Here is a 15,016-nt window from a genome sequence, read left to right as displayed (position 1 = left end):
GTTCATGATGTGAAAGTCTAAAATAATCGTTATGCTTTTAAGCGGACAATTCAAAATGATCTCTGTCTTTAATATAACTTGACCTCTCACCAGTTTTCTGTATTCACACATGTTCAAGTTAAAATAAATTTCGCACACTGGCTCACTCTGATAATTAACTCTGATTATGAAATAAGATTTAACTGAAACGTTCACATAGCACATTGTGTTACAAAATACTAAACAAGACAGAAACACTCTTGTTGGTCAAATGCAAAATTTAAACAATTCCAGCGTCAGATGCTGAGCTTTTATCTGGTTTGAATTGATGAATATATTTATCCCCATTCTTAACTTTAGTAGCTTCATCGACAAAAACGTACATTTTTGTTGATACAAATTATCTCTACTTTGTGTGCAAGTTTCTTCCCTGTGGCCTCCGAAATAGTTGTAACAATGTTTTAAAAATTCCACACAAATGTATTTTATCACCCATTTCTCAATCAAATCGATTGATTGCCTGTTTGAGGACGCACCGCAATCCACTGCAAGAAATTTTCATATACCTCTCTGCAGTGACTTTGTAGTCTACACTGCATTGAAGATAATCTTCTGTTAGTTTTATAAAATTATTTTTTTTCGATATTGAATTAAAGTTTAAAAGCAAAAGTGAAATATCATGGTTCAGTTTCTAATTGTGCTCTAAACAAACATTCATTTCAAATGTGCTCCCTGTCTTTTTTTTTTTTTTTTTTTTTTTTTTTTTTTTTTGCAGATAAAACTTCTCAAATGCACTTGTGATGTTAATCTTTAGAAAGGTGTTAACTTTGGTCAAAATCAGACTGTTTCTTTTTTAATCAGATTTTATCAATTATCAATACTTATTGGAGTCATTCCAGGACAAAACCTATCTAAGAACACTCCCAGCCATATAAAGTACATTTGTATGAAATTTTAAAAACATTGTCGCAACCATTTCAGAATCCATAGGAATACACATTCATTCATTCATTCTCTCTCTCTCTCTCTCTCTCTCTCTCTCTCTCTCTCATACACACACAGTGCCTTTTATATCTAAGTAGATATAGAGATAAATTAGAAACCATGCTACAAATAAACTACTTGTAAAATATGCAATAATATCATATAAGAAATATTTTGTTTTCCTACCTTTATGTTAAGTTAATAAACAGAAAAATAGAATCCTGTGAGTTACTTGATTGATATGAGCATTTAAGTTAGTGAGTAATGTCTTTATACAGTTACAATTTTTTTTTTTTTTTTTTTTTTCATGAATTTGTTTACAATTCCTTATAAAAGAGCTTTTGTATTACAGAAAGCAAATCTTAGTAAATATCAGGAGAGAGATTTGTTTAGGGATTTTATTTCCTTATCGTTAAATGAAGCGTTTATTACAAGTGAAGATTAAACAGTTTTAATGGATGTTGATAAAATTGTTACATCGTAAACCATTTCTAGCATAAAGATATCAGATTAGTTGTAATGTGAAGAATGGACTTCTTTCGTTTTCTGTTTCTCTTTTATCTATGAATTAGTCAACTCGTCCAGAGAAATAACAGAATTTTGCTTGTTTTTTTATTATTTGATTCTGTATTAGGAGTTATTTCTGCAATTCTAGCTAAAAGATCTTTTTTATTCTTGTTTTTTTTTTTTAATAACTCCCATCTTTTTACTTCAATGATTCCTATTTGAGTTACTTGCAAACAACATTACAATCGATTTGTAAACTTTTGGGTTGAACAACAAACTTCAACAACAAAGATTACTAGATAAAATTATATTAACGTTTTTTTTTTGTTTGTTTTTTATTGTGTTTTTTTGTAATAAAAGGAAAATCTTAATACAATTGTCTGATCTACACACAATGCCAAATGGGGGGGGGTACCTAATGCTTAACTCCACATATTGGAACAAACTGGATAACGTTCAGGATGTTTTATGGATTAGGATGTTTTTTGTTATTTAAATACAATTCAGTGTATCCTGTTAATATCAATGTGGAATAAAATATTCCGTAACCTAGGAATTCATAAGTTGCTTTTTGTTTTGTTTTTATGGACATTTCTTTTCATCATCATCATTGGTTTAACATTTGGTTTAAATACTGGCATGTGTAAAACTGCTTTTAAAAATTTACTTCCAGACTAACCTATCTCTGGCCAAGTCTTTATCCATCTTTCTCACGTCCTCCTATGTTTTCTTTGGCCTTACCTTAACACTTGATTCTGTTACCTTAACCGTTTTACTTCTACGAATTCATCACCCTGTGGGCAGGTCCTGGTTGCATAAATGCTCATGTGACTTGTGGCACTCCACTTCGGCCCTTACTTGTGCTATCCAAATGATTAGAGAGGTCTAATCAAATCAATCGATTAGTCATGTGATGCCCTAGTATCTATGAGTTCATCCCCAACATTATTATTCAATCTGATCTTCTGAAAATCAAAACCTTATTTCTCCTTTTTATTTTCCTCCCAAATAGATACTAAAAGGTGGCTAAAGGTTAATTCTATTAAGAGCTAAGGAGATAGCCAATGCCAAAGAGTAATGCTTTCTAGGGGTAATGTTTCTACGAATATAAAATATTATTCTACCCATAAGATTCAATTTGACAACTTTATTTGGCATTAAATACTCAAAGATGGTTGATAAGCTGTAAAACAAATCAAACAGAACCTAAGAATTCCTATTATTTGGATTCTTCGGACTACTGTTCTCATCGTGAGTGTGATTTTCACAACATTTCGATCAATGTAACCTCCGACCTTCTTCAGGTGTATCTTATTGAACTCTGGGATGTTTCTGTCGAACTCCGGAATTTGGGTGGGATTTCGAGCGGAACCCTTCATTTACTTCATGGGGGTAGCATGCTTGTGTTTTGTCAGCCATGACTGGATAGAGGTCCTAAGTAATTTGCCATTGTATTTTTCAGTCACCCACACTGAGGATTGAACCTTCAACCTTCAGGAGAATATCTCTTTTTACATTGTATAATATGTGCTTATGTTGTATACTAACTTCGTGACACTGCGTTACTTATATTTCCTCTACCATTCTCCCTCAACCTAGGACTGTGTACTGATCAATTATGTCTCTCACAGTATAGATGCAGTACTCTTTAGATGCTAATGCCTAAATACATATATTTGGTGATTTTAATGTCCGCCATAGTAATTGGCTCAGTTTCTCAAGCTATACAAATACAGCTGGTAACAATGTACCTAGTTTCTCAATATTTAATTCCTTAAAAGATTGTCACATTTCCAACACCTCCCAGATTGTGAGGATCAGTAAGCCTTCCATCTTGATCTATTCCTAACTACAATACCCAACGATTATGGCATAAGTGCCCATAGTCCACTTGAAAATGTTAATCATCTTGTGATAAGTGGTAGACATTACCTTCAACTCAAACCCACGAAAACGACCAATTCTCTCTGATTCTCTCTCCTCTGATCTTGAGCATGTAGTACAATGGGGAAAGGAGTGGCTGGTTACTTTTAATGCATTTAAAACCAAGCTTTTATCTTTACATCATCAACGCTCTGATCCCCATTTTGCATCAATTGAAATGAATGGCTCTCGTCTTGGGGAGGCCTCATGTTTTGACAAGCTTCTAGGCTTGACTTTTACTTCTGATCTGAGAAATTTATCAATTATTGAATGCAGATTCTTTACAACCTTTCACTTGATACAGTATGGCGTCCAACAGAAGCGATTATCTTTAACTGTTATCTGTTTTCTTAGAAACTCTATTATAAGCTGTAACAAAATTTATGACTATTTGGTGGTATTAATGAATAATTCTAAATATTTACCTTTTTTTTTTTTTTTTTTTTTTTTTTTTTTTTTTTTTTTTTTTTTTTTTTACGTTTAGCTAACCCAGAAATGAGAGTTGATTTTGTGAAAGTAGCCTAATCAATTTTATGTCCCATATTAAGGAACTTTCGTTAATGAATTGACCTACTAAAATCTGTGATTCTTCAAAGGTTTACATTATGTGCTGAACAGATATTATAATAAGTATTCAGTCTTGTTAATAATTAGACACAGGTGTCTGTCGATTGCTGAAGTGATTTTTGTTTTAATGCTGAGAATGCTGAAGAGTGTTAATTTTTTTTATTAATCAATTAACATATCTCTCTCTCTCTCTTTCTCTCTCTCTCTCTCTCTCTCTCTCTCTCTCTCACGTTATTAAAAGGCAAAGCATGTAGGCCAAGCATAAGTTTATGCTTGCTTAAAAAATATGTTATCTTATAGATGTGGGAAAGGGGGTAGTACAAAACTAGAAAGTCATGACTCCTAATAAATATGCACTAGATTTTATGAATCATTATAATTTTTTTTTTTTTTTTTTTTGAATCACATTTACTTAATCAATAAACTATTAAAACACACACATACACACACACACAATCACACACACACACACATATATATATATATATATATATATATATATATATATATATATATATATATATATATATATATATATATATGAAGGATCGGTTGAAAATTATTTACCTGTAAAAAAAGTTTTTAAATTTTTTTTCATAATATTATTTTGTATTCCTGCACGTCACCAATTGAAAACGAATAAAGAAAAGTTATAAGCTTTTATACTTTTCGCATTCCTTTTTATACATTTCCATTCATATATATATATATAGCTGTTCCTACTCATCATTGCCCAGCAGTAGAATTAAAACTGTATTGCAACTATAATGAATAACCTATTAAGTCACTTGTTGTTCTATTCATTTCATTTTTTTTTATTTTGTATTTTCTCATTTAATTATGAAAAACACTCAAAAAAAAAACATACTTTTTGCAAGTTATTAATAAAAAAAATAATCCTGATTAGTTCACACGGTGTCACAAATTATTCATCTTATTACACACATTCATCCATATTGCTCCGTTTGCCTTATTAACAAATATTATATTTCTTTTAGCTCCCCCCCCCCCTTATGTAATTAATTACAATTTATTTGTCATCAAGGAGAGAGAATAATTTGTTTATATAATTTATAAACAGGTGTTTAATCATATATATATATATATATATATATATATATATATATAATGATTGGATAACGAATAGAAAATTGTTTCTTGATTAATTAGCTGATAATTTATTTCATTATACATTTCTTCCCCCATCTCTTTAATCAAAGGTGTGTAATAATGTTTTTTAATTAACTTTTTTTTCATGATCAAATTATTCTTTATGAACTGATTTAGTCTAAGAGTATTTCATTGTTCAAATTCAGTTTTCTTAAATTCCTACCTATTTTTTCATACAACGTTTGTGTAAATACTAGAAGGCACAGTCAATAACATGAGACCACCACCACCTCCAAGTGCTCCTGTTTCAAGTCCTTAATTCCATATTACCACTTTTATTATTTTGTTAATATTTATAATTTTTAAGTTCTGAATACAAAAAAATACTCAGAAAGCTGTTAGATTTTTTTAAAATATTAAGTTCTCATTAAAAAAATAGAGAACATCTATATTTTCAAAATAATCTTCCTATCACACGTTTGTTCTTCTGTAAAGGGAGATGACTCTTGAATGGATTATCTTTTGGGTTTTTCTTTGATTTTGAAAATAGCAATTATGAAATGATGTAACTCTCCCATTCTGTCAAACAAAGTTTAGTTTTATTAAGACATTTGTAAGACTTTTGTCGATAAATTATGGTGATTAACTTTTAAAAGATATGCATAACAATATTTTATCGATCTTAGCAAACACATCTTTTTGCAGTAACCTCAAACTACCATACAATTGAGTTTATTGGGAAAAAATTAGCTTATCTTTGCTATAAAAGATATAATGATTTATTTGCAAATGTCTGTGTCCATCAGAAGTATTCATTTTTCTGCTGATTTCCCTAAACCAATTATTTTGTCTCCGTTAGATTTCAAGCACTCGAAAACAAGCAAATGTGAAACGGACAGATTCAAGTGGACACTTTCGGTTGCTTTCTCTTCCGATGATTCGTGCACATACATTGACAGTGAACCTGTAAATAAATGGATAATATGGAAAGGTTTTTCGTGTAGGAAAAAAATCTAGCTCCTCAAAAAAGTAGCATTCTGATTTTACCAAAAAAAAAAAAAAATTGACCCAATTTAACACGAGTAGCTGGAAATTAAATCAACTTGTGTTAATTTAAATCCGTCATTTGTGTATTTGCTCTTTTTGGGGTGTGTGAGACCTAATTAATCCTAATTATTTACATCACACCATTATTAAACAAACTCTTCTTTTAACTTTTCTACTTTGAACATATTTTCAATTTAGAAAGCAAAAATGAAATCTCCAAGAATCGTATTGCAAGTTGAATTTTAATCTGTAACTGTTGAAGAATTGGATATTTCGATTATTCTTATCCTGATTCTTATTTTCACAAAGCCTCAACTAATGCAACCTCTGCCCCTCTATAGACCAACCTTCACGGACTCGGGAATCTATATGAGATTGAGTTGAGTTTATCAAGAAGATTCACATCTGTTTGAAAAGATGCACCTAGAGAATGTTTAAGATTACAACGATTGAAACCTTGTCAATCTTAGAATCAAGATAAAATTTCAGAACATGATAAAATATTATTAATGAAGATGTTGCTTAAACATAATTTTTGAAATGGATAAACAGATTATAAATGTTTCCGTCATTAAATGATAAACGTTTGATGTGTATTGATGAATGAGCAAAAATTGTGTTTAGTAAAACTTTTTTTTTTTTAATTATATTTTTTATTTTCACAGGCTCAAATATATCTGTCTCCTCTCAAAAAGCCCGAGATATTTGTCAAAACTTAATCTGTCCTGATATGATAACACCGCTGAAGTCACCGCATCTAAATAAACTTCCTCAGCGCGTGTTAGATCATCAGCATGAATTAAACAATTCGCAAGAAAGTTCTTCGCAAAGCAGGCAGAAACTCAATCTGAAAAGTGATATTACTGATTATGAAACTGATGATGATACTCTTTTGAACGAAGATGATATGGACTTCTGTAAAAGTCTTGAGAATACAGAAGATGAAGAACTGCTATTAAGTCCTGCCTTCACACCTTTACCTGAAGACACGGATACACATGTTGCATCATCTAAAGGTGCAGATGCATTGCGTCAAACGAATGCAGGTTGTGAAACGTCATCGATCTCAAACAGAAAACTCAGCATATCCTTTACACCAACCGAAGAGTCATCATCACAATTATCTACTGCCAATTCAAATTTGATAGGAAAGATTAAAACCGAACCTGATTTCCCCAATTCAGCACCATCAGATCTGAGCGCCAACAGTTTGAGCAGTCATCGTTCTCATGATGAAAATCCTAAGGATAGCTGGATGTCAAAACCTTTAGAAGCTTCCAAAATTACAGTGAAACAAGAGAACACATCTGATACCAGTTATAATGTTGCTCTTGAGCCAACTCATATGTTAGATATGGCACCAACAAATTCTGCAAATCTTGAACCTTCCTCTTCAACATCTAGTAATGTACAACCGACTGGAAGAGATGACTTTTCGGTCATGGCAAACGCTGCCTCAGAAAAGAGTTCATCACAAGGTTTCATGTTTGAGGGTTCGTCTTCACAACATCCTGGAGAGGAAGGAGACAGTGATGTGAATTTGAACCCTGGGGAAGGTGATGTTGATTCCATGGACGAATTTGATGAGGATGAAGAAGATGACATTCCGCAAGACTTTGATGAAGATTTTGATGATGATGATGATTTATTTGATTCAGATGAAAGAGATGGCGATGATGAGCGGTCACCATCTGAAATTAAAGATCTGGATAATGAGGATGAAGATATAGCGGCTCTTGAACTAAGGGAAAAAGGTGAAACACTGGTGGTTGGAGAGTCGAAAGAAGACGAGCCAGAGGAAGAGGACCAAGCAGAAACAGAACATTCTAGTGAAAATAAAGCGCGTATTCGAATTTCTGAAAAACTGCAAAAAATCCGAAAAAGGAAAGCAGCCATGGCTGCCCAGGCAGTGGAACAACAATCGAAAAAATCAAAAAATCTTGATACGGATCTTCCGATGGAATCAATCGCTAGTCCTGATAGTATGACTACTGTGAGTGGGGGTCAAGAGATTGATGAGAATAGTCATTTTGGTGGCCGCGATGATACGGGTGTAAAGACTATGAAATTTCCCAAAGTTGATAAAGAAAAAGCAAGGTGTCTGTTAGAGAAATTGCGTGAGAAAAGAAAATATTTAAGGATCAAGAAATCAATAGAGTCACCTCCACCTGATACAAGCACAAAGACTGATGATGCTTCAACTGACATTCCTGAAGATGAATTGACAGCTTCTTCCCAAGCTTGCCAAAAAATTTTAGATGAAGAAGCCAGTCAAATTCCCAAGTATGTGCTTTTATTTTTCTTATTGTACTTTTTATTTCTCTTTCTTTTTGATTCTATGCCTTTTAGTGCTATAAAGAAATATTTGGAATATATTTGATTTCCAAGAAATGAAGGCAAACTTTGATTTGCTGGATTTTTATTGCTTGTCCGACTCGAGTTAAGACAAAACCTTAGAGCATTAGTTTTTGTCGTCTGTTTTGTCTGATTTTTTTGAAAAAGATAGAAACTATTTCAGCTCTTCTTCTCTACTACTTTTTTTCATGCACAGGCATTGAGAATTATCTCATGACCTTTTTAAATTTCCTCACCCCTAGTTTTGTATGTCTATATCTTGTATTAAGATATTGATCTTTTGTATGTCTATCTTGTATTAAGATATTGATCCCATATTATTTTATTTCTCATTTTACACTTGCACAAATCTAGGTCACTGGCCATGATCATTTTCATCAGTGCACATATTTATTTCCTAACAGTTTTTGATATTAAAAATTATTTTTCTCTCATTTTTCTGTTTATTGTTCAAAGTTAAAGATTGAAGATGATCCATGTTTAATTTTAGTGGATTTTATCAAATGTTTTATTTTCGTATATAAAATTACTTAAGGTATATATGTAATATATATATATATTGTAACCCAGGCAGGGTAAGGGCTTTATTCATAGTGTGTGTGTGTGTGTGTGTGTGTGTGTGTGTGTGTGTGATATAGCATTTGACTACAAAAGTAATTTTCTTTTGCAGATGTTCTGAAATTGTAAAAAGTATTCACCAGGTGTTGGAAAATCATGAACAACTAAAAGGTCTTCACAGGGTTCAAAAATGGATGTAAGTATTTTGATTTTTAATTTCACATGTTATAGCCCATCCAAGAAAACTAACAAATTATTGCACCTTGTATGTGTATGAACAACATGCATTGATTCAAATTACTTGACAAATAATCGAAACTCACCAGAAAGCAAGCATACATCAATTGAATTTTTAGAGGTCATAAGGTTGAATGTGCACTGTTCTGAAGTTTTCTTCTACATGAACAATTTTTTGGTAGCTTACATTCCTCTCTTCATAATCATCATCATCATATCATATGAATTCAAAGATTCCATTGTTTGCATTGTTTCCCCAATATTTTCCTAGAAAATATTGGGTACTTATAGGAGGGACCACATGAAGGTTGTCAACATCCCTTAGGATGAAAGTGAGTTTTTGTGGAACGAACTGGATTCAAACTTAGGACACCAGGTCATCAGTGCATGTCGTTAACCATTGAACTACTATCACCTCCCTGCGTTCCACAGATTTAACCTAATGCAATGATATAATAAGGCCTCCCATCTGTCTTCACAAATGGAAGGACTCATTATATCATTCCATTAGGTTAATTGAATTACAGAAAAATATTTATGTGAGTGTATTACATGAATCTCATTACACGTTCAATATCAGGTAAAAGTATACTTCCAACATTTGCTTTGAATTGTTCCACTTTTTTTTCTTTTTTTTTTTTCTTTTTTTTTTCTTTTTTTTTTTTCATAAATGTTTTTATACTTATAATATTTTATTTTTTCAAATATGTATTTTTAAATGTATGGAAGTTAAAAGAACTGGTTAAACTTTCATCAACTAAATATTTCAATCATAATATGTCTATTTAAAAAAAAAATATTTTATTATATTTCTTTTGTGTAATTTATATCCTCATATTATTTTACAATAGTCTTCTATAAGCAATCCTTACGATTCGCATCTACATGGATCCCAACGATACAAATAACTTTATGAGCTTGCTATAATTTTTTTTCAAAATAAGACATATAAATTCTTTTTCTTTTTTTAAATAAACTATGAGCTTACACTAAAAAGAAAAAGTTAGGCAAACTTGAGAATTGGAATTCAGGGGGATTTAAATCTATTTTTATAATTTTCAACTACTAGCAATTTTTTCAATTTAAATCCCGACTTGTTGCACATGTTTTCACATAATTAAAACGTATGTGATGGTAAGCTATCAATTAGGTTTAACTTTTATTTTCAACTTCAGAGCTGAACTTACTGAACTGAACAAGAAACTGAAACTGCCTCGGACTATAATTGCTGTTGTTGGAGACACGGGGGCTGGCAAATCCAGCCTCCTGAATGCACTTTTAGACCATGGTAACATTTTGCCTACTTCAGGCATGAGGGCATGCACTGCTGTTGTGGTGGAAGTGCAGCAGAATCTGCGCACAAACTGTTATGAGGCTGATATTGATTTCTTGTCTGTAAAGGTAAGATTCCTATTTCATTATCACAATTCGCATTTTTATTATTTTGTTTCGTGCAGTTATTGGCTATCTTTTCAGATTTTCTAATTTTTATCCCGTGCTCTTATTTTGGTTCTTATTTAGAATTCAATTTACTTATTAAAAAAACAAAGATCTTTATGGTGTGCATACTAGTGATGGAACAGAAATGTTATATTTTAAAAATCACTTAAATTGATCAAGTAGTTTTTTATAAAGAAAATCATTTATAAACGATTTATGTAAAATCGTTAGAATTATCGTGGACATCTGCCCTTGTTATCTTTTTATTCAAGATGGCAAAGTGAGACAGGTTCTTTTTACTTACTCATAAAATTTGATTTTCTTAGTTAAACACTTCATATGATTTTTGGAATATAATATCTTCATTCTGTGATAGATATGTATATCAAAGATTTTTCTGTATAATTAGGTCGAATCCTAAATAGAAACCCTTGTTTCATGTCTATGTTATATTTGTTTATTTTAAAAATGACAGCACGTTAGTAGCAGTGAATCTAGAATTAGTTTTCTGGTGCCTGCACTATTTAAGAACAGTTTTCGTCTAAATGATTTGAAACAATCTCCATTTTTGTATTTACTATTCATTTTATACTTATTGAACAGAAACATACAATTGCATATACTGTCTCGACATTTTTTTGTTGTCACTGCACACATAATCTGCAGGGAAGATCTTATAAGCTTAATTTCTTAAGTTTAACACTGGCCAATATGTGGGAAAATATTCCATGAACCATCATTTTATAAATTGTCATCTTACACCCACCCCTCATGCTGAAGATTGGTGGGGGAGGGGGTCTGACAAGCACACTTTTTACACATCTATCTTAGATCATGTCAGCTACCAATTGTTACTTAATTCTCTCTAGGCTCACAATCTCTCTTTCTTTTTCTCATTAAAATCAACAAGTTAGATCCTTTCAACTTGTGGAGTTTTGAATTGTTTTAATCTTTATTGTAAACAGAATTTTAAAATCTTTTTGCTAAAAATTACCATTATAGGATATTATTGGTTGTCATAATGTTATGTAAAATTTTAATTTGGATTGCCTTGTCTATTATTTGAAGTAAAAACTTTTTCTTTTAATACTGATAATACAACTTTTAAAAAGTAGATTTTAATAATTTGTATGGTACTTTATAAATTATATAACATTCAAGCAGTTAAATGGACAGAGATTATAAAATTTGATTTTTTTTTTTTTTTTTTTTTTTTTTAAATTGAAAAATTTGGAATATGATATGTTGGAAATTTTACAACAAAGAACTTGTGGAAGGATGGCATCATTGCAAGTTAAGAATTTAGCTCTTTTTATTTTTAAGATTTTCTGTATTGTAAAGAAATGATTAAAAGCTGATTTTAAATCTTATTGCAATAAATATAGTTTTGTTTTGCATTAACTTCTTTGACTATATTTTCATTTTAGGAATGGAATGATGAATTAGAGATTCTCTTTGGGGATTTGCAATCGTCTGATGGCAAAATCCACTTTTCCAGTCGTAATTTAGATCCTAAATCAGAGACTGGTGTAGCATTTAGCAAAATCAAGGCCGTTTATGGCAAAGTTTCTACAATTGAAACTCTCAAAAAAACAGCAACTTCAGTCACGTCGTGGTTGGGCAAGACAAAACACATAAAAGCTGCAAAAGTAAGTTCTCTATTTTTTTTCTTGTTTAAAAAATCTTTTATAATTGAGATTTTTTTATCGACAAATGCATCAAAATATTATTTTCATCCTACATGTACACGCTGCAAACGATATTGATTCATTAGATTGCTGTCTAGTAATAAATAACAAAATGCATTTTTCCCCAATTCATTTATTTTTAAATTCAAATTTAACTTTGCCATTTGACCCTCTTATCAATTATTAAAATCAAATAGAAAGCAAAATAATCAAAATATTTAAGTTTGATTTTTTATCTAAACAATAACGAAATCTATTTGTAAAAATAGAAACATTTTAATTATAACAATGTATTTGTTATTGTCAAAAAAAAAAAACAATGTATTTGTTTGCAGAATTAACAATAACCTTTATCTTTTTTTTTTACTTTCACTGTTTTATCAATTCTAAAAAACAGAATAAACGAAATTTAGAATTATAACTTTTATAGACCATTTAAAAATCGATTTTATCTTATTTTCATTTTTTATTATTTTGCTAGTCAGAAGTCTTTATGGCTAAATTTTCAAATCTATTTTCTTATGTTTTTGTAAAGAAACTTACTTGCAACTAATAAATAATATATAACCATAAAACAAAAAATCCATTCAGGTATAGATGACAAAAATGTGAATAAAAAAACAGACTAATTGAATCCAAAGAATTTGACAGTTATAATTTGGTTCAATATTAAGAATACAGGATACTTAACAGAATCAATATTCTACATATGTTGAGGTGGTACTGAAAGTTAGAAAAGACATAGCGTACATTTGCAATTTTAAGGCGCTAACAAATCATGTTCTTGTGCGGATTCTCATCTGACCATCAAAGTTTCATGCATAAAGTATCATCGCCACATCTGGGTTGGTGCATCTACCATTAGTCTCTCCCTCTTGGATAGGATCCAAAAAAGTCTTCAATCTAATAAGTTCCACTTTGTCAACTAAGTTCCAACCTCTGTCCCATCACTGCAATGTTGCACCTCTATGCCTGTTTTATAAGTATTTTAATGGAATATGCTCTGATGAACTCGTTGCTCTCAGCGTACATATCCTTGACAAACCCGCTTAGCAACAAAATCACACCCTTTCAATGTTTAGGTCCCTAAATGCCACAAAGCATTCTACTCTAATAGTTTCTTCCCTTGAACAGCTAGACATTGTAATTCTCTTCCTGCTATCTGTTTGTACTGATTTGCAAAAGTTTACATGTAATGTAAACCAACATCTTGTTAATCTTTCCTAGGCATGCTCCCAAATAGTAGCCCCTTATATCCAATTGGCGATATGTATCTTGTTAGGAGGTGAACATTTCGGGGGGGGGGGGGCAATGGTTGGCTTGGTTAGTGGTGATTAGTACCTAAGGTGACCATTTGAGAATAATGAATATTTTTTAATTTCTTTTTTTAATTTTCAAAAAGTGTCACACCCAAGGCAGATTAAACCAGCTTCCCCCAAAGGAGGAAGTTTCTAGAGAATATTAAACACAGACAATCCCCAGTCACTTGTATATTCCAATTAAGGGAGATGACCGTGTTAAGTTTTTACAGTTCTTTTAAGAAGGTGCTGATTTTCCTTTACATTCAGTACTTGGGAGTAATGAATCGTCACCCATCTGGTAGTGATCAAACATAATGTTGCTTAATTTTTGTGATCTAATAAGAAGCAGTGTGTCAATATGATTATGCTGTATATATGAATAAAAATACTGCAAACAAAACCCTTTCTCTTTTGCATTGAATTGCAGGGAAAACACTTTTTCAAATCCATGGACATCCTCAAAAATAAATATAAATAGATATAAATATTCAATCTACTCTCGTTTGCACTGATTGTTTTAGAACTGATAAAATCTTCATCTTTTGCAGTTATGTGGCCTAAAACTAAGATTGATTATTATTAGCCAACAACAGACCCTATCCTCCCCACCCCTGCATGCAAAAAAGCATTATGATTAACTTGTACATTTTGATGATGTCACAGTATACCCGTAAAATCTCTTTCCTCCAAACATTTTGTTAATCAAGAGGACATAATTCTTGCTGTGAATGTTACTAATTAACACACATAACAAAATTTTGAAACTGTTTATCATATTAGACATAGTCTTTTCTCATCCAGGAAATTAACGACAAATGCATTTAATAATTTAAAGTTTTATCTCCAATTATTAAATAAATTTTTTTGTGTGTGTAATTTGACAACCTATTAAAAATCAATCAACTCTACAAATAAATGATTTTGTTTTAAAATGTCTTGTTTAAATGTTTTGCCTTTCAAACTTCTTTTCCATCTTTCAGGCTGAAGAATTTAAATCGTACATTGATCACTACATTGAATCATCTGATAAGAGCACAGCAAATCAGTACTGGCCTGTGGTTAAAAATGTCAAAATCTTTATACCAAGTAGTGAGGTATTGAGCAGTGGAGCCATTCTTGTTGATTTACCTGGTGTCAGAGATTCAAATGCTGCTCGAGACAAAATCGCAAAAGAGGTACAGTATTTCTTTGGAATGTCTGTAAAGTATTATTGGGTTTGTGCTCAATATGGGAACATGAAAAAAATTTTCTTTTTCATGTTCCCATATTTCCTGTTCTATGGAGAAAATATGGAGCTAATGGGATTTGTTCATCAGTTGA

General features: G+C 31.2%; 1 protein-coding gene across 8 annotated transcripts in view; it reads left to right on the top strand.

Moving 5' to 3' along the window:
* LOC145277569 (uncharacterized) overlaps positions 1 to 15,016 on the top strand; it is a 449,159-nt gene that overhangs the window by 371,106 nt on the left and 63,037 nt on the right. For all 8 annotated transcript variants that reach the window (XR_013868159.1, XM_080129058.1, XM_080129054.1 and 5 more), the window contains 5 exons: positions 6,783 to 8,400; positions 9,143 to 9,226; positions 10,443 to 10,668; positions 12,135 to 12,356; positions 14,677 to 14,871. Coding sequence is in view for 7 of the 8 variants with exons in the window: in XM_080129058.1 (XP_079985184.1) it covers positions 6,783 to 8,400; positions 9,143 to 9,226; positions 10,443 to 10,668; positions 12,135 to 12,356; positions 14,677 to 14,871 (2,345 nt within the window). In the remaining variant the exon portion in view is untranslated. The remainder of the gene's footprint in view (positions 1 to 6,782; positions 8,401 to 9,142; positions 9,227 to 10,442; positions 10,669 to 12,134; positions 12,357 to 14,676; positions 14,872 to 15,016) is intronic.

This window comes from Euprymna scolopes, chromosome 6, assembly GCF_053919585.1.
Source record: "Euprymna scolopes isolate OS-2025 chromosome 6, ASM5391958v1, whole genome shotgun sequence".
NCBI classification, from domain to species: domain Eukaryota; kingdom Metazoa; phylum Mollusca; class Cephalopoda; order Sepiida; family Sepiolidae; genus Euprymna; species Euprymna scolopes.
This window is presented reverse-complemented; position numbering and strand designations above follow the sequence as displayed.